The 18,442-nt window shown below is 53.0% G+C and overlaps 8 protein-coding genes across 8 annotated transcripts; 3 read left to right on the top strand and 5 right to left on the bottom strand.

Annotated features, from left to right (window-relative positions):
- Positions 1-165: 165 nt before the first annotated feature.
- SETTUDRAFT_103341 (uncharacterized protein) lies at positions 166-2,604 on the top strand (the record flags this gene model as incomplete). Its single annotated transcript, XM_008023964.1, has 5 exons — positions 166-294; positions 398-525; positions 573-640; positions 685-935; positions 982-2,604. 5 exons carry the CDS (start codon positions 166-168, stop codon positions 2,602-2,604), a joined length of 2,199 nt encoding a protein of 732 aa, XP_008022155.1.
- A 1,130-nt stretch (positions 2,605-3,734) lies between these two features.
- Positions 3,735-5,666, top strand: SETTUDRAFT_102650 (uncharacterized protein; the record flags this gene model as incomplete). Its single annotated transcript, XM_008023965.1, has 1 exon — positions 3,735-5,666. One exon carries the CDS (start codon positions 3,735-3,737, stop codon positions 5,664-5,666), a length of 1,932 nt encoding a protein of 643 aa, XP_008022156.1.
- A 1,194-nt stretch (positions 5,667-6,860) lies between these two features.
- SETTUDRAFT_103605 (uncharacterized protein) lies at positions 6,861-7,709 on the bottom strand (the record flags this gene model as incomplete). The annotated part of the gene is made up of 1 exon (XM_008023966.1): positions 6,861-7,709. The coding sequence occupies one exon, from the start codon at positions 7,707-7,709 to the stop codon at positions 6,861-6,863; it is 849 nt and encodes a 282-aa protein (XP_008022157.1).
- A 731-nt stretch (positions 7,710-8,440) lies between these two features.
- On the bottom strand, positions 8,441-10,383 carry SETTUDRAFT_158880 (uncharacterized protein; the record flags this gene model as incomplete). Its single annotated transcript, XM_008023967.1, has 7 exons — positions 8,441-8,866; positions 8,941-9,091; positions 9,143-9,311; positions 9,366-9,776; positions 9,824-9,903; positions 9,954-10,138; positions 10,189-10,383. The coding sequence occupies 7 exons, from the start codon at positions 10,381-10,383 to the stop codon at positions 8,441-8,443; spliced, it is 1,617 nt and encodes a 538-aa protein (XP_008022158.1).
- Positions 10,384-11,465: 1,082 nt separating this feature from the next.
- On the bottom strand, positions 11,466-12,414 carry SETTUDRAFT_167179 (uncharacterized protein). The gene is made up of 2 exons (XM_008023968.1): positions 12,168-12,414; positions 11,466-12,098 (listed from the first exon to the last, which is right to left on the bottom strand). The coding sequence occupies exons 1-2, from the start codon at positions 12,400-12,402 to the stop codon at positions 11,665-11,667; spliced, it is 669 nt and encodes a 222-aa protein (XP_008022159.1). The 5' UTR covers positions 12,403-12,414; the 3' UTR covers positions 11,466-11,664.
- Positions 12,415-13,014: 600 nt separating this feature from the next.
- SETTUDRAFT_167180 (uncharacterized protein) lies at positions 13,015-15,044 on the bottom strand. The gene is made up of 4 exons (XM_008023969.1): positions 14,793-15,044; positions 14,425-14,488; positions 13,945-14,376; positions 13,015-13,647 (listed from the first exon to the last, which is right to left on the bottom strand). Exons 1-4 carry the CDS (start codon positions 14,898-14,900, stop codon positions 13,163-13,165), a joined length of 1,089 nt encoding a protein of 362 aa, XP_008022160.1. The 5' UTR covers positions 14,901-15,044; the 3' UTR covers positions 13,015-13,162.
- A 201-nt stretch (positions 15,045-15,245) lies between these two features.
- On the top strand, positions 15,246-16,817 carry SETTUDRAFT_36928 (uncharacterized protein; the record flags this gene model as incomplete). Its single annotated transcript, XM_008023699.1, has 5 exons — positions 15,246-15,276; positions 15,332-15,352; positions 15,404-15,492; positions 15,542-15,779; positions 15,829-16,817. The coding sequence occupies 5 exons, from the start codon at positions 15,246-15,248 to the stop codon at positions 16,815-16,817; spliced, it is 1,368 nt and encodes a 455-aa protein (XP_008021890.1).
- A 197-nt stretch (positions 16,818-17,014) lies between these two features.
- Positions 17,015-18,071, bottom strand: SETTUDRAFT_158884 (glycosyltransferase family 8 protein; the record flags this gene model as incomplete). Its single annotated transcript, XM_008023970.1, has 3 exons — positions 17,015-17,471; positions 17,533-17,968; positions 18,026-18,071. The coding sequence occupies 3 exons, from the start codon at positions 18,069-18,071 to the stop codon at positions 17,015-17,017; spliced, it is 939 nt and encodes a 312-aa protein (XP_008022161.1).
- Positions 18,072-18,442: the final 371 nt, after the last annotated feature.

The following is an 18,442-nucleotide window of genomic DNA, read 5'->3' on the forward strand; positions in this document are numbered from 1 at the left end:
CTTCTGTGCCCGGCTGGCTATAAATCAACTCTCCTGTTTCCGCCATCGAGAGCATTTGCACACGATCCCGAGTTTCTGGCCGTGTTGCGGCATTCTCTAATACCTTGCTTGTTTCGCCAATTGACATACGCGAAGCGCGTACGAACAACTATCACTACCACAGTCATGGCAGGAAAAGAAGCAACCGTGTACATCCTTGATCTCGGACGTTCCATGGGAAAGAAGAGGCATGGACGCGACCAGACCGATCTCGATTGGGCCTTGGAGTACGTCTGGGACAAAATCACAAACACTGTAAGCCGACGTTCATTTGGTGATTTAGTGCGTTCGATACGTCGCCTGCTTATCTCATGCAAACATAACATAATTCAAGAATCTGCAACTGACAACAAGACAGGTTGCAACGGGCAGAAAGACTGCGCTGATGAGCGTGATTGGCTGCCGAACTGATGAGACTGATCTTGCCGGCACCATAGAGGAGGAAGAAGGATACGATCATATCAGAGTATTTTCAACGCTGAAGCAGTAAGTAGTCCATCACAAGTGAAAATTCGCTTCCTAAAGGAATGCAGATACTTGCTTGGCGACATTCGCAATCTTCAACAGCATCTCAGGCCTAGCAGAACAGACAATGGAGATCGTGAGCATTACCGCCCTCGGCATATCTCATACTGACACGGGCAGTTCTTTCCGCTCTTGCCGTTGCAATACACATGATTGACACTGCAACGAGAGGTGCCAAAGGCAACCCACTCAAATACGACCGCAACATCATCATCATAACTGACGGTCGCGGGCAAATGACAACAGACGATCTGGAACAACTAGCGTCCAAAATCAAAGACCCAGAGGCTCCCTTCGAGATTGTTCTGCTGGGTGTCGATTTTGACGACCCTGATGTAGGCTTCAAAGAAGAAAAGAAGAACCCTCAAAAGGTATTGCTCGTTATTACTCCTTGGAGTCACGATTGACCAGGTCCAGGCGCAAAACGAAGACATACTAAAAAACTTCATCCATGACTGCAACGGTAGTTTTGGCACACTAGCTACTGCCATTGACCAACTTCATATACCTCGCCTCAAAGAGACGCGGCCTGTTCACAGCTACAGAGGATCACTTACTTTGGGCGACCCCACCAAGTACGATGCCACAATCACAATTGACGTCGAGCGATACCCATGTACCATGTTAGCGAAGCCGCCAACAGCAAGCTCGTTTGTCGTGCGGACAGATGCTGCCGGCGGATCGGGCCCGAACCAGTCATTCGAGCCGACAGCTGACGAAGATCAAGAAGCAGCCGATCTATCAGCGGTGCGGAACCAGCGTGTGTATCAAGTGGAAAGACAGACGGATCCAGGCGTAAAGAAGAACGTAGAGATGGACGAGCTGGAGCGAGGATACGAATATGGCAGGACAGCCGTTCACATCTCCGAGTCCGACATGAACGTCGTTAAACTGGAAACCCAGCAATCGATGCAGCTAGTTGGCTTTGTCAAGGCAGAAGAGTTTGACCGGTTTCTGCCACTCAGTCGCACCAACTTCATCGTGCCGCAAAGGGCCAACCAGCCTGCCCAACTAGGCCTGTCGTCCTTTATTCATGCGCTCTACGAGGCTGATTGCTACGCAGTCGCAAGGCTGGTAACCAAAGACCTCAAGCCTCCAGTTTTGATACTGCTTGTTCCACGCATCGAACCAGAGTGGGAGGCTCTAGTGGATGTAGAGCTCCCATTTGAAGAAGACATGAGACGGTACAAGTTCCCACCGCTCGATCGAAAACTCACCGTCAGCGGCAAGACTATCACAGAGCACAAGGACCTGCCCACCAAGGACCTTGTCGATGCCATGAGCGATTATGTGGATGCCATGGACCTATCAACCTTTGGTCGCGACGAACATGGCAACGAAGACGAGTACGCCAAGCCAGAAGACACATTCTCACCTCTGGTTCACCGTGTCAACCATGTCATACGATGGCGGGCGACACATCCCGACCCCAGTCTCCCGATCCCCGATCCACCAGAAACTCTTATGAAATACTCCATGCCACCCGCCGAGCTCGTTGCGTCAGCTGAAAAGCAACTCAATGCAGTGAAGCAAGCAGCAAATGTAAAGAAAGTACCACCAAAGGTCAAGGGACGCGGCAAGCGCCAGCGCACCGAGCGTGAGAAGCCTCTTTCGGGTTTGGATGTCGACCAGCTCTTAGGCAATCCCAAGCGTGTCAAGATCGAACCCAACAACCTCATTCCGTCGTTCAAGCAGGCTCTTGCTGCTGCCGACGACATGGACGCAATCCAGGAAGCTGCAGATGGCATTGCAAACGAAATTCGAGCGCTCATCAGGAACAGCATTGGTGACAGCGCGTACCAACGCGCGCTCGAAGCCATCCGTGTGATGCGCGAAGAGCTCACTGAACTCGAAGAGCCAGAGATATACAACAAATTCGCGAAGCAGTTGAAGGAAGAAATTCTAGGCGGTAAGCTGAATGGAAACCGCAGGGATATGTGGTGGAGGATCAAGGGCAACCGCTATGGTCTTGTCGATTCCAAGAGGAGTTATGTTAGCCCCGTCACAGAGGACGAAGCGAAGCGATTCTACGAGACGTGATCGCGTTCGATAAGCAGCAGGACATTCAGTTGTGCACAGTAATGTTGAATGCGAATGCACCGCTATAGCGCAATAACCAATAATACGTAGGTTTCATGCAAAGCCACTATTCTTTCCATGTGTCTAATAATCATCAAGGACAGCACAGTGCATGTTGTTAATTTAGGTGCGACGGATCCAAAGGATTCAGCCCCCAACTCGATGCCCACCTGGACGGAAATGCTTCTTGCTATCGGCTATTTTCTTCTACCTGGCTTCCGAAATTAACAAGCTGAAATACCCCACACGTACTGTGCTCGCTGCGGCAGACTGCGCCATCTACGTGCGTTGGGATGGAGAGTTGCGTCCCAAGGGCGCCCACAGACCAATGAAAAATATCTTGATCCCTTCTCAAGCGAAGCCGCTTACCGGATTGCCTATTGTTTAGCAGGCTATCGATTTTCACGTGGGATGGAGGCGCATGCTTCAGCTCTATGCAAGTGTAGTCTTGGCTGGCTGACTGCTGCAGCTCAGCCCCGAAGGAGCGGTGTTTGCTTAGACACCGTACCACGAAACCTTTAAGATTGCGCCAGGCCCGCTAGGCTCGCTAGCACGCATTGATTCTTTTAAGTATCTGTCTCGTGGTCAATGTGTTTCCCAACAACCTCTTACCTGGATACAACGAGGTATATTATGTGCTTCTTTGTGCGGAGCACCACTATAAACTACGGACCATGGACACTCCTCGCACGGAATACGAAGGTTCGCCTAGAACGCCGGGAATATATAACTCGAGGACAGAATATGCTTCGATACCCACGAGAAGTAGTGATGAGTTCATACGAGATCGAAGCAATAGGCTCTCGAGATTCGATGAAGACATGGGCCCCGGTTTAAGAATTCAGATGGACCCGATGGCATCTCCAGACGTCACAAGCCGGGGTCAGGACTCGGGCAAGAATGGATACAGCATGTTTGCTCCGGCCGGCCCAACTGGACTGCAGCCCCTGGGCGCAAAAGTACCAGATACCCCATACCTGTTTAGACCGGGTGCTTCAAGAACGTGGACGGATTCCAGAACCGAAAGACTGATTGCGCATCGTGCTACCCAATCAGCGCAATGGCGTATACACTGGCAATCACCGGCGCTTATGGTTTTTGCATTCATTATGGGAATTGTGCTGGCCTTTTTTCAGCACATCCTATACACATCTCTACATCACAGACAAGAAGCAGATGAAAACAAGAAATTTCGCTTGGTCCTTTACGGCCGTTTGCTAGCCTACCTCGCGAAAGTCGCATTTGGGGGATGTGCTATCCTAGTCTTCCGCCAGCGATTATGGAGGACGTTCCGAGAACGAGCATTTACCGTATTCTCCATCGACCAGCTCTTCGGCGCAACTGAAGATCCGTCCCTCTTTGCGAACCGGGAAGCCATCACCAACGCCCCTATCCTTGTCGCCATCGCTGTGGTATTCTGGCTGATTCCCTTGGCAACAATCATCTTCTCGCCTGGAGCACTCACTTTCGGTACCTATCGTCACCAGGAAACTGTCCATTTCAAGGTGCCAACAATCAACTTCTCCAAGGAATCCTACAAGGATTGGCGGCATAGTGTTCCCATGGCGGGCGGAGGCACTAAGAAATCCATGATATATTCTAATACCACTGATAAGCAAGCCAAGAACCCCGGATGGTTCGACTACTATGACCAACCGTCGGCAGAGCTGGTACGAGTCGCGTATCTGCTGGCATACAGCAATATGTATCATCCAAATGTTAGGCTAAATGCTCGACGAAACGCCTGCAGGGGAGCGTACAACTGCACGTATACACAGAGTTTTATCGCTCCAAGCTACCGTTGCGAGGAAATTAGCGAGACCAATAGACTGAGGGAGCTCGGTGCGCCCTTCAATCTCAGCAAGATAGCTCCTCTGGGTCCCGCTGCCTACTACGCCGAGGTCGGCGCTGGAGACTACAAACAACCACAATTAAGCGAGTTTCAAAAGGGAACTGGCGGCATACCTTTGGGTGAAGCACCTGAAAGCCTGGGAGTGTTCAAATCGGAGCCTGTACTATGGATTGGCTATGCGGTTAATTCGACCGAAAGGCTATCGCCAGATGACCCTCTTGCAGCGCGCTGGACCTTTCGTTATGATGCTCACATTCTTCGATGTGTGCACATGGTGGCCAATTATACGACCAAATGGAACTTTACCGAGCCCATGTTCAATAGTACGACGACGCGAGAGCATCTGTATCCCATTATAAACACGACTTTGACGCGCGGAATCTACGGCATGACGAACAGCACGCTCGACCCTACGCCAGCAGAGAACTACATCAGTCCCCGCGGCGACGTCGCCCTTTACAAGAAGACGGCAGCATACCATGCCATGGGGGAAATGTTCCGGCGTTTTCTGAGCGGCCACGTAGATGTCGAGCCTCCCATTCCAGGACCCTTTTACACCCAGGTGTACTCGCACGTCACAAAGACACGCATGACGCAAACGAACGGCGAACCGAAAAAAGAGCTCAAATCCGAAATCGAAGGCTTCTACTCAGACATGGTTCTCTCGCTGCTCTCGGCACCGGAAATGCTGGTCGTGGACGAAGAGGAGACCAAAGTGGAGAGATCGCAGCTCCAGTCGTCCTTTGTCTATGTCCCGCTGCGACTGTTGATGTGCTATGTGCCAGTCGTGCTGGTGACAGTGGTGATTCTCATCTTTGGACTCGTGACAATCTGGCAGGACGGCACGACCTTTTCCACGGGCTTTTCCCGCATCCTGGTGACAACGCGCAACACGACTCTGGACCACATTAGCCGCGGCGCCTGTCTCGGCAACGACCCGTTTCCCATGGAACTGATGCACACGAAGCTCCAGTTTGGCGTCCTTGCCGATGGCAGCGACCCAGAGCATACGCGGGATCACTACCAAGGACACGGGTTCCAGAATGTGGCCCACTGCGCTTTCGGCGTTGCCTCGGAAATCGGGCCCATCGTCCGAGGCGCACATTATGCTGGGCTGAGGCGGCGAGAAACGAGGCACTCTGACGAGTCGGATTTGATGGTGAAGACGTGAAATGCGGAATCTAGCTCTTCTTCTCCAGTGCGGATGCAACAGAAACATCGCACGTTTTATCTTGTCTGTTCTTCCGCCTAGCATATCCCAATTGCCTCGTTCACTGGAATATCGATGCTGGAGGTATAACTCGCGGCATCACTGAGCAAATAGACATAGGCGCTGCCCAGCTCTTCGACAGCCAGCCAGCCGCAGCATGCCACCGTCGTACTTGAGCTGCTGCTCCACCCAGTACATCATTGCCGTCTTGACGAGGCCAGGAGACACCGAGTTGGCGCGGATCTTGTACTGCGCCCACCCCACTCCATATCAAGCGTGTGCATCAAGTTCCTGACTCCCGCTCTGGAAGCGCCGTAGGGCGCCGAGGGGGACGCGCAGGGTGGTATTGGCGAAACCAGTCCTTCAATTACAGTAGCGAGGTTGAAAGAGAGTGTGTGTAAAGCAGAAAGAGAAAGGGAGAAAGAAAGAAAGAAAGAAAGAAAGAAAGAAAGAGGAGAAACACATTCTATTCAGCCGATACTTCCTCCGCCCATCGACGCGGTAAACACGATACTTACTTACTCCCACCAACGCCCTGCCTGATAAACGCGCGCCGTTTGCTCAGATAGCAAATCTGCTCTATATGCGAGTCCAAATACGCGGGACGCATGAAGCTTTTTTTTTGGGGGAACAGCAATTTCCACATACAGAGGGCAAAGAGAAAGTAGTTCGTTTTTTTTTTAATGCTGGGGTTTGTATGTAGTTTAGTGTACTTGTACTGTACTTCTTTGTTAGCGCTCGTAAGTACTTGATGGAAATCAATCACCCTTGGCCTTGTAGCTGGGACCGTCTTGACGGGCTTAGGGGGGAGGGGGGATGAAAGGCTAGGAAGAGAGGGTCATGATGGTGATGGTGGTGGCATGTGGGAGGAAAGCAAGGGGGTAGACCATGTTCATGGAGTGTCTCTCTGTCTCTTTCTCTCTCTTCCTTGGCAAACCCCGAACTCTTTCTTCTCTTTTCAGTCTCGGCACGAGCGCCGATAAACAACAAGTATTTGTAGTTTTGAAATTAACTTTTTTGTCTATGCATATATTTCGTGAGTATTTTTTTTTTGCTCACCCTTCCTCTAACCCTCCCTGCTCCCCCTCCCCCCAAACCCAAACCCAAACCCACCCAACAAGCGAATAAGTAGCTCCGTTTACCAGCATTTTTTTTCTAATTAAACACAACCGTCTTCTGGCCGTTTAGGAAAACGCGCTTCTCACTCCACCACTTGACGGCGGCAGCAAGTACCTGGCTCTCGACGTTGCTGCCCTCCTCGACGAGCTGCTTGGGGCTCAAAGCATGGTCGACGCGAGCAACGCGCTGCTCGATAATGGGGCCTTCGTCGAGGTCGGCCGTGACAAAGTGGGCGGTAGCACCGATGATCTTGACGCCGCGCTCGTAGGCCTGGTGGTATGGCTTTGCGCCCTTGAACGACGGCAGGAAAGAGTGGTGGATATTGATAATCTTGCCGGACATTTCGCTGCACAGGCGCGGCGACAGCACCTGCATGTAGCGCGCGAGCACGACAAGCTCGATGTTGTGCTTGTTGATGAGGTCCAGGATCTGGGTTTCCTGCTGCTCCTTGGAGTCCTTGGTCACGGGCAGATGGTGGAACTCGATGCCGTTGTTGCGCGCGAGCTCGGCGAACTCGGCGTGGTTGGACACAATGAGCGGCACGTCGATTTTCAGCTGGCCGGACTTGACGCGGAAGAGCAGGTCGTTGAGGCAGTGCCCGATTTTGGACACCATGATGAGTACCTTGGGCTTGGCTTCCACCGCCCGGATCTCGTATGTCATGCTCATGTCCGAGGCCAGCTGCGCCATGCTGGCGTGCAGCGCTGACACGTCTGCTGCGTGGCCAAAGTGCACGCGCATGAAGAAGGTCTTGGAGTCTGGGTCGGAAAACTGCTGCAGGTCGAGAATGGTCAGGTTTTCCTTTGCCAGCAGGCCCGTAACGGCGTAGACGATGCCGGCCTTGTCGGGGCACGAAAGCGTCAGGTAGTGGTCGTTGCCAGCCATGTTGTTGTTGGATGTTGAGATCCCTTCTGCGGAGCCGAGTTGTTGAAGGCGAGGAGGCGCTGTGCTGGCTATGGAGCGTCTACTGCCAAGGTAGTATGACTGTGGTGTTGAAATTTTAGGACTAGGAAATGGATTTTGCCGACTTCGGGAGACGCTGTTTGCCGCGAGTGCGAGGGTGCATTGCCGGACCGCACTCGCGCGCGTCAACGTGTCGAGGGCCCGTGGGTAGGTGCGCACTGCTCGTACAAACATGTTTCCGCCTCCAGTTGGTCGCTTTTTTGCCCAGCGAAATTGGAGCGCGGGAACGGGGGGGGGGCGGTTTTTTCAATACCGTGACTTGCAGCTTGTGTAGGTACTAAGTTTGCGGTCAGGGTTGCCGAAATCGCCCGGCCAATGGCATGGCAGCCTCTAGCAGATGAGGTAAACTTGTTTATACCTATTGAGGCTCGAGTCTTTGCTCCAAAGATAGTCGCGCGTCTAATCCCACACCATAGTGTATTCATGTCTCGAGCACCATGCATCCTCTCACATGTTACGGGAGACATTGTGCGCTGCGGAAGCCGAGAACACTGGAAACAAGATTTGCCTGTGCAAGTCTGACTGTATCCGAGCGCATGCGACGTGTACAGAGTTTCATTGACTCGATATTGCGCGAGTCTAGATTGATTACCTTGCGCAAATTGTGGCCAGAGTGGTTTGAGCATTACAATTTATGAATGCCTTTGCCCAATCTAGTCTAGCGCAGCCGTCGGCACCTCGAACCTGGCACGGCCCCTAGCGAACCAATCGACCATGGCTATCACGAGAAAGCCAATGAGGATCGGAGGCGCATAGTTCATGCTCAAGCTGGTCACTGGCCGGGATGCCGGAAACGCCACGAAGATGATAATGTACACCAGATACACCATGGCACACAGCTTGATGGGAACGCTCCATGGCCCAAACTGAAAAGGTCCGTATTTCGGGTGTCGACCGGCCATTTGGCGTAACGTCAGAAGTGTAATTGGCACCAGGTACGACACGTATAGTGCAATGGTCGGCAGGGAGATGAGTGAATTAAACGCAGCTGCTGACCCGAGATTGATCAACGACAAGAGGCAGCAGATGAGGCCGACGAGGAAGAGTGCCGGGATGGGGACTTGGAGCGTGGGATGGATCTGCAATTTCGTTTTGTCAGACGACTCACACTCACAAGACTAGCTTTCGCTAAGCAATGCAATGGAAAACTTACATAGGTGAAGTGCTCGTGAAATGGAAGGCCCTTGTCCGACGCGAATCGCCAGACCAAACGCGCTACAGAAGCTACAATATTAAAATTGCCAATCATGAGTTGGAGCCCCATTAGCATCGTCATTACCGTCGATGCTGTCTTGGAGCCTGTGCTAAAGACTGATTTAGTATAGAGCAGGTTTGTTCGAAGAAATTGGCCTTACGCGGAGTAGAAAACCTCGGTAATCGGCAGTATCGACTTTGCCACTGCCTCTTCATCCCCGATGCAGAACATTAAGCAGATGCAAAATGCGATCATCATGACTGCATTCAGCGACGTCGCTAGTACCATGGCTTTGGGAACCCGCTTACGTGGTTCTTTTGTCTCTTCGACTGCAAGTTTTATCAGTATGCTTATCAAGGCTCCAGTGAGACAGGTTAGCTTACTCATATGGAGAACACCATCAAAGCTGCTGATAGGGTATGCTGTAGCAAGCATGCCGATCGAGAATGCTACACCAGGGTTGTCCCACCCGGCATCGGTGTGCAACGTCTTGAAGACGTATTCAGGCGTACTACGCTTGGAGAGGGTACACAAGGTCGTGATGATAACCACGAAGAAGACGACGTGGAAAACACCACCAATTGTTTCCAGGTAGTTGATGATTCTCCGCAGATAGAGGTTGAGAACTAGCGGGACAATGAGAAAGGCTATCAGAAACACTGTTGAATGCCACGCTTTGGGCTCGTAGGTTGGGCTGTTGAAGATGATTAAACCGGAGAGTGTGTTGGACATGAAAGAGAATGCGCCAGCACAGCTACAGATCCAAGCGATGACGGTAGTCCATCCTGCGCTGACTGTCAGTTGAAAGAGTTCTAGTAGCTGTGGTCCATCCTAGTCGCACCTTGTATGAAGCCCCAGAATTCTGGCGCCAATGGAGCAAAGCGTGCCGACCATCGGTACTGCGCGCCCACTGTAGGATCCCTGCTTATCCATTAGTATCCTAGAGAGCGAGAGAATATGGGATTCGGTACATCGATGCCATCTCACCCAGTGCCAAAGCGACAAGAGTAGAGCCAATACCAGTAATCATAGACCCGTAAACCAGCGCAGCAGGTCCGCCGTTTGGCCATGCGAGCTGAAACGAGAGACCGACGGCTTCCCAGGCGACTTGCAGCGTGAAGCCAAAGTTGTTAATGGCAAGCTGATTGATGTACCGCTGCACGAGGATTCAGAAGAGTCGTCTTTGGGAAGGAGGGATAGTCGTACCTGAAACACGCGTTTGTTCGAATTGCTGGATAAATCACCATCGTGTTCGACACTCATGGGCTTTTCCCTGAGCCCATCATGGTAATCTGGGACATTCATCGTGACGAGTGTTGCGTCTTTCTCCATTGCTGGTTTAGGCGATGGCTGACCCGCAGGCGCTGTGGGGTCGTGAGAAATCGTCAAAGCGCGAAGCATTGGAAATGACTACAGTCCAGAACCAGAGGGCATTGAATATGCTTTTAAAATCGACTGAGATGTGGCGAATGCACATGCTTGAACTTGCGCGTTGTCAATGGTCAGTTTTAGTGCCCATCAGAGGAGTTGAGAGTGGGACTTGCAGCAACATTGTCTGGGCAGGATGCCCATGCCACAAGCCTGCATCTACGCGAGATGCCTAGAATATTAGTGGTTGTAATGATTTTCATCCAAAATAGCTGCCCAGCTTCTCCCTTTCTATCCCGTACTGCTAAATTTCTGTCAGTTCTAGTGCTGAGATATCATCTCAATATTGTATCAGCCATTTTACACATCCACCCGAGTCACAGCTGATATGACTACACCAACAACCACCTGTATTGTAGCACGGGGGCTGTTCCGCGTATAATGTCAACTAGACATGGATTATGCAGCTTGTTGGTAACACAGCATGCACGACGCTGGTTAGGGAAGCCTAACTGCGAGTAGGAGCGTGACGGGAGAACCCGCCCGCAGCGACGCGTGGAAACGTCTCTAAGCGAAGTAGACATTTCATTTAAAGGAAACAAGTTGCATGTTATCAAGCCAGTGCAAGCGTATCATGGATAGTGTGCTTGTGAGGTTGAGTTCGGAACAGGCGCTTGTAGCCTGGGCCGAGTGTATCCTTGACCTTGCTCAAACCTTCATCGTCATCTAATCACTGTGTTGAAGCTTAATGACCCGTATTCATGTAGGAAAGTCTGCCATAATATTCAAATTCCAAGCAATTTGAGTCTACCGCAGGGGTGTTCTTCTAAATCCTATGCGACTGTAGAAGCCCCATTCAAGCTATCTCTATCCTTGTTTCTCATAATCATATATATTCCTCAATCCCAGCCCGCCTCTTTCTCACCACCGTCTAGATACGCCACTCATACCACGAACGAATATGCGTTTAGGACAGTGCATTTTCTCTCTCTCTCTCTCTATTATTCTTTCGTACTGACATTTACGTAAAAGAAGAAAAAGAAGGTCATCAAAAAATCTGTACTACACTAAAACGCTAATATCGTAAAATTCCAACCTCGCACCCCCAGAGAATAAAAATAAGTGCTTCTCGCGTCGTATGGCCGTACCATGTAACATCGCACGAGAAATCAACATGACTTGGAAAACAAAGTCTGCGATCCACACAGACCGTAGTCGTCAAGATACAGTAGTGCCCGAACGCCATCGCTATGCACCAAACCCGCGAATCGACAACACATACACAAATACCACCCCTGTCTTATTATTGCTTTATTATGGGTTTTCCTCACCGTCGTCGTCGCTGTCTTCTCGCTCTTCCCACCCAACCATGCGTCGGAGCACACGGTTCTCTTCTCCGAGCTCTTTGCATTGTCTGCGCAGGCTTTCTTCGGCTTCTCCTTGCATTCGCAAGGCGTTCCTCGCATTTTCCGCTACCCGGCTCAGTCCTGCCTGCCATTCTGCATGTTCAAGTCTGAGACCCATGGATGTGGAGCGCTCCTGTTCAAGAAGCGTCTGGTAGTGTTTGTGAAGTGCGAGGATGGATGACGTCTGAGAATAAGCGTATGGACGAAGTTTGTCGAGTAGGAGGGCTAGGGCGGACTCGTAATCGGTGAGAAGAGCGGAGAGGGATGAATTTGTCGCGGTAAGGGAGGCTATAGTTGATTGGGCCGTCGTGAGTTGGTTTTGAAGATGCGCCTGAGTCGCTGCTGCGAAGGGTTTTAGCATAGTCTCTTGAGAGACTGGACAACGCCATGCTTGGCCAAATGGCAACATACCGTTAATCTCCCCATTTACCTCCCTCATACCTATACCACTCGCTCGCAGCCCGGCGCCACCGCCGACCTCTCCTCCCTCTTCCAAGGCAGCTCTCCCTTGTATCGCAGCGACCCCTTCTACAATACCCCTTGTCTGCGCCTTGTTCTCCTCAAGTAGCTGGCTTAATTGCTGAACCACCGCCCATAAATGGTTCATATCTGTCTGCTGCCCTCCACTCGGCAGTCCGTTCACCATTGGAACGCCGTTTTGCCCGCTACCGTTCATGGATGATGCTATACTGCCGGCTTGCGAGTGGGAAGGTGATGGTGGTGGGCGTGATTGGTTATGTTGTTGCTGTTGCTGGGCCTGTTGCTGGGAGGACTCCAGGAAGGAATAGTTGTTCATAACGAAGTCAGGCGCTCGTGGAGGGGTACTAGATGGATGCGGGAGATCGCTTGGGTTGGCGTGCGGCGTGGGCCGACGGCGTCCGCGGGCTTGGTCTAGTCGCTTATCTGATTGGTTTGAATGATGGCACCTGAAGATGGGCGTGCAAAGGCATCCGGTGACTGAGGCGACACTAAGCTCAAAGACTGGCAGCTGAAATGTATGCGGGGTGTTTTGCGGGGTCAAAGCGAGCATTCACCTTGCGGCTTCGCGTTGACGACGTGCAGGGTCTACACGAGTCTTGTGCTGATGCGCGCTAGTGGCTTGGCAGTGCACCTGACCGTTCATAGGCCAACATCGTGACCACTGTATGCGAGAGGATGGGACTTTCAGAAAAAGAAGAGGAAGCAAGAAATTCTATGGAAATAAAGATTGGATATCATGAGGCGGACGGAATCATTCAAAGTGTCATAGTGAAAGACGTGAGTATTGGTATCTAGCAACAATTACAACCACCACCCAGCTCGTGCAATCTCATTCTATATGGACCCATCCAACATTCGTTGATTATCCAATTACAATGTACCACATATACAAGCCTGCCCTAGGCACGGTGCTGTGACCGAGATGCTCATCGATCCGGCAGCACGTAGCGCCTTTCCACACTCATCTCACGATCAGCTTCATCTTCCCCTTCAAACCTCAACCTCACCAGGTTCTCAACTGTGTCTCCCTCCTTCCCACCGTCTTCCTTCTTTACTCTTCCATCGGCTTGTCTCCATGTAGCGACAACTTCAGCTTTGTAAAAGGTGGTGGTGCCTGGGTACAGGGCGAGGACATGCTTGCCCTTGGGAAGATCAGGCAGCGTCCCATTCGAGGATTGGGGCGGAATTGGAATCAAATGGTTGACCGAAGCACGGTATGGTGCGGATGGCGTCGGGGGGTCCGGGTCGGCATCTATGATTTCGTATCGACGTTGCTTGCCTTCGCCAATGACGGAAGTCACGCGGCATAGGATACCCTCTCCTTCAAAAGACATGGAGGATGCCGACGATCGGTTCTTGGCATTGTTGCGGTAGAGCACTTCGGTTTGGGGGGTGAGGCGGGGGCGGGCTTCTGTAATCTGTCAGTCGCCGTTGATCTGGAGCGCCATCGGATGGCAGCTGTAAAGCGGACGCTGAACGTAAAGGGTACATGGTGGCATGAGCACACAGAAAAAACTTATGAGATGAGTTGAGGTGAAATTTTGAGCTTGCCTATCCGACTACAAACCTCGAACAAGCGGTAGGAAAAGATGCCAAAGTGGGTATCGTCTGCCGTCTAAGAAGAACGCCGAAAGCGAAGGTGCAGTTTAACGCTTGGTCTTGTACTTGATCTTGGGCTTGGGCTTGGAAGAAGGAAGAACCATCTTACCCTTACCCGAATCATCCTTGTCGTCCTCCATCTTCACGCTGCCTTCTCTCGCGACAGGGACTGACCCAGCTCTGCTACTGCCAGACTTGGCAACCAGCCGGTCTTTTTGGCTGCTAATGATCACTTTGGGACTCGGGCCTCCGGGGCTGTCCGCCGTCAGACTGTCGCGGTCGTCGATGCTATCGGTCAGCTTTCGCTTGCCCTGGCGGTCGCGCCCAGACTTCCCGTGTCCAACGCTAGCAGATCGCGAAGCGGATGGCTGGGCTTCTTCCGAGTTGCGGAGAGCGGCGAGCAGAGTCATTTGCGTGTGCACATCGTTACCACCTTCGATAGGCTGCAGAAGAGCCTGTACTTCTTCTACTTTGCGAATGTTGTCGCGAAGAAGGTCTTCCATTTCATCATCAATGCGAGCTGAGCGTTCCTCGCCCCGGTCTACTCAAGTCAGCCCTGCTTCTGCCGTGTCAGCTGATCTAGACGCACCTGTACGAGCGGCCTGCTCTGCCTGGAGCGCGAGTATCTTTTCCTGGAGAATATCTGATTCTTTCTGCGACGCGTTAGTACAGAAGGACGGCACGGTCGAGCTAGACAAGGCATGGCGAGGAAGAGTATAAACAACGCGCCCTGAGCCTGAAGCCTCGCGACCACCCTGCCAACACGGTCGCCTTGCGCTATAGAGTGATTCCCAGGCGTCCCCCTCCAGCTGTGAGCGCGCAAGCCACGATTGCGCATTGGAGATGGGCTCGGGACCCTCCCGTCGCGTACGTGGCGTGTTGCATGGCCCATTGCGCACAGAGACAAAAGACGCCAAACATGAGTGCTGAGGATGGTTTGATTGAGAAGTCCCATACCATGAGCTGGTCAACTCGTCGTCCGTCAGACTTGATCGAGTTCCAGATCACCCTCTCCTCGTCGAACTCCTCCTTGAGCTGCCCGCGCGGCCTGCTTCGAGCAGCCATGTTGGCCGAGGTTGTTCTGCGCCAGCTCCGCGGCTCTTTGTGTGTTAGCTGACGCGCCGCAGACGGGTCATGTGGGAGGGGTGTAGTCTCGTGAAGGAAGAATGGCAGACGCGGGAGATGCAGACGACGGCAAGTGTAGTCGACCGAGATGCAGGGGAGGAGGCGCGCTAGGCACAGAAGAGGGGTATGTCTCCATGAGCTTAATCCAACAGCCGCGTGTGACGATATGCTGGGGGAGCGCCAGCAGAGTGGGTCCGCGTCCGACAAAGCGCCTTGCCACCTAATACGGCTTTTCCTTGATGCTACCACGGCCACATACCCTCTCTGCCACACGAGACCAACAAGATGCGGAACCCTCTGATCAGACTGGAATGCGGTAAGCTGCCGGTCGAAAATACATGCAACCACGCCCCCCGCTGACGAGCGTGCAGGCGTCAACAGCTATGACTGGGGTGCGCAGCCCCGCATCACTACTCGGCCAGCGGAATGCTGAAATCACTCAGGGAAAGTCGGCAACGACTCGGCCGCGGCCAAGTTCCACGCTGCGACGGCGTCGGACTTCTCAATTGAAGAAGAAAAGCCCTACGCCGAGGTATGCAACCGAGCCACGGCCTGCGTCGACGCGTTGCTCACCCTTGCAGCTGTGGATGGGCACCCACCCCTCGCTTCCCTCCAAGGACCTCGAGACCAAGCGAAGCCTCCTAGAGCTCGTCCAGGAGAACCAGGCGCTGCTTTCTACCGACATTGCTGAGCGCTATGCAAACAAGCTGCCATTCCTGTTCAAGGTGCTGTCCATCAACAAGGCCCTGAGCATCCAGGCGCACCCCAACAAGAAACTTGCAGAACAACTGCATGCCAGCGACCCCAAGAACTACCCAGGTCGGTCTGCTCACGAGTAGCCCAGAGCATTACTGACTGCGCAAACCAGATGACAACCACAAGCCCGAAATGACTATCGCGGTCACACCCTTCGACGGGCTTTGCGGCTTCCGCCCTCTTGCCGAGATTGCGCATTTCCTCAAGACGGTACCCTCCCTGCGCAAACTTGTTAGCGAAGAAGAAGCGACCAAGTTCGAGGAGACCATCAGCGGCAAGGAGACTTCAGACAAGGAGGAGGATGTACAAGCGAACAAAAAGGCGCTCCAGTCTGCATTCACGAAGCTCATGAACACAGACAAGGATGCATTGGCTGCTGCGAGCAAGGAACTCACCGAGGCGGCAAAGGCAGAGGGCGACAACTTTGCGGGTGGTGGCCCGCCGTCGAACACGGGCAAGGAGCTCGCGGACCTGGTCATCCGCCTCGACTCGCAGTTCCCAGGCGACATTGGACTCTTTGTGCAATTCTTCCTCAACTACGTCAAGCTCAACGTGGGCGAAGCCATGTTCCTCAAGGCCGACGACATCCACGCCTACCTGTCTGGCGACATCATCGAGTGCATGGCGAGCTCCGACAACGTGGTGCGCGCAGGCTTCACGCCCAAGTTCAAGGACGTGGAGAACCTGACCAAGATGCTGACGTACAGCTATGCGCCCATCAGCGAGCAGAAGATGGAGCCCAAGGACTACTCGCGCGTCAGACTGAATGCCCCGGCGTACAGCTCGAATTCAAGCAACATGCTGTACAACCCGCCGATTCCAGAGTTTGCCGTTGTGCGCACGGCACTCAACCGGACAGGCGCCAAGGCGACATTTGACCCTATTGATGGACCCAGCATCATCCTCTGCACAAAGGGCAAGGGAACGATTAGTGTTGGGCCCAAGGAGGAGGAGTTGAGCGAGGGCTTTGTATACTTTATCGGGGCCACAGCCGAGGTCATCATCAAGAGCGACGTGGATGCCGAGGACGAAGAGGGCGCAGAGGGCCTAGTGACGTTCAAGGCCTTTTGCGAGATTGAGGATGACAAGGGCAAGCTATAGATGCTTTGATGGCAGCGCCTAGACGACCGATTACGAAGAGAGCAACGAATTGATGAACTACAATGTCATTGACATGTTTGCAGCAGATATCTATCTACATACATGTAGGTATCTCAAAAAAGAAACACACCGCCACCCTGCAGTCAATCGTGTATACTCTGACTCTTAACCAACGCCATTCCAATGCTGCAAGATGCTCAGAAGCCGTCGTCAATGCCCTTGCTCTTCTCCGCCGCACGCCGCTCATTATCAACAAGCCACCACCACTCGTGCACCTCGACACTGCATTTCCCAGGCGCCTCGTCCCACGGCTTGGGACTCAAGATGTAGTGCACGTTTTTGATGGCGTCGTCGCGCCAGATGGCGTCGTGCACGCCCTTTGTGCGCATCGTCTTGAGCGCATTGTACGTGTACGGCAGCGTGACCCATCGGGCGCTGAAGAGGTCACCCAGGAGCGATTGATCGGCGAAGTCATACGACATGGACGTTTCGTTTGCGAGCTGTTGGAGAATGAGGTTGTACGTCGCCATGGAGGGATTGACGACCTGCAGGCCGCCGTTGGGCATGGCCAGGCCAGCCGTCGGGGGTGCGCCCGTTTTTTGCGCGGCATCCGGCTCGGCGTGCTGCGAGGTAAAGGCGCAGTTCTCCGGGATCCTACATATACTGTAGTCAGTTTGGGTGTTTGCGCGCGATATGCGCAGAGGATGAGACGGACCAGTCCTTGGGGTAGTGCGGCTTCTTGAGCGGATTGCACACGCAGGCGTGGCTGGCGGCGAAGACGCGATTGCCCTTGCCGCCTTCGCTGGGCGGATCGAGTTCCAGATCCATCAGCTCGTCCATGTTCTTCATGGCGAGCATGTCGCTGTCGAGCTGGACGACGCGGTCGTACTCTTCGAGCGAAAAGGGCGTCAACTTGCTCCAGCAGTCGTAGAAGCGCGGGTCGTTGGTAAAGTCCTTTTTGACCTTGGGCAGCAGATACTTGACATGTTTCTTGGGGATGCCGCGGTCGTCGAGGGCCTTGTGGCCTTCGGCGGGGAAGGTATCCGTGTAGAGGGCGACGAGCGGGTACTTGGAGCCGTGCTTCTTCAGGCTGTAGTCGAGGGTGAGCAGGCCCGTCAGGTACGCCGTGTTGGTGATGAGGGTCGTCCAGACTGGAATTGCGGTTATTTGAATTCATTCCAGAGCAGCGCCAGTGGCGCATACTGTACCTTTGTTCGACTGCACGTCATCGGGCCTCTCGAGCACGCCCACCATGTTGCATGTATGTTTTGCGACGCGTCAATGAGGCTGGCGCGGGGTATAAGTAACTAAGTATGACCCAAAAAAATAATGGCGGCAGGCCCAGAGATTGAACTGCGCCATATTCAGTCTGTCTATGACTGCATGACCTCTGGCTGGGAGGGGTCACAACAAGCCGCTAATCCAAGTATTAACAATCAAACCGTTCGAACCTGGGTAACCGTCGCACCCTTGTCGGTGCAAAACGGTCCGACCGTAGCGATCTCGGGTCCCTGTCGAGATCGTCACGACATGTGCTTCGCGGGCGCTTGTGCGTTTCCGATTTGCGGGCCATTAAGCTGCTGCACCAAACATGCGAGCAGAGTCAGCGCTCGTCTCTTGTATTA

This window comes from Exserohilum turcica, assembly GCF_000359705.1.
Source record: "Exserohilum turcica Et28A unplaced genomic scaffold SETTUscaffold_11, whole genome shotgun sequence".
NCBI lineage: Eukaryota > Fungi > Ascomycota > Dothideomycetes > Pleosporales > Pleosporaceae > Exserohilum > Exserohilum turcicum.

What these genes read in the sequence shown, in the direction of transcription:
- SETTUDRAFT_167179 (XM_008023968.1), bottom strand. Translation starts at nt 12,402, where the DNA reads ATGGTGAACGGACTGCCGAGTGGAGGGCAGCAGACAGATATGAACCAT. An exon ending in GGTAAATGGGGAGATTAACG is followed by an intron (nt 12,099 to 12,167) that starts GTATGTTGCCAT and finishes AACCCTTCGCAG; the next exon opens with CAGCGACTCAGGCGCATCTT.
- SETTUDRAFT_167180 (XM_008023969.1), bottom strand. Translation starts at nt 14,900, where the DNA reads ATGGCTGCTCGAAGCAGGCCGCGCGGGCAGCTCAAGGAGGAGTTCGAC. An exon ending in AGAGCAGGCCGCTCGTACAG is followed by an intron (nt 14,377 to 14,424) that starts GTGCGTCTAGAT and finishes TGACTTGAGTAG; the next exon opens with ACCGGGGCGAGGAACGCTCA. An exon ending in CAAGGATGATTCGGGTAAGG is followed by an intron (nt 13,648 to 13,944) that starts GTAAGATGGTTC and finishes GACAGATTACAG; the next exon opens with AAGCCCGCCCCCGCCTCACC.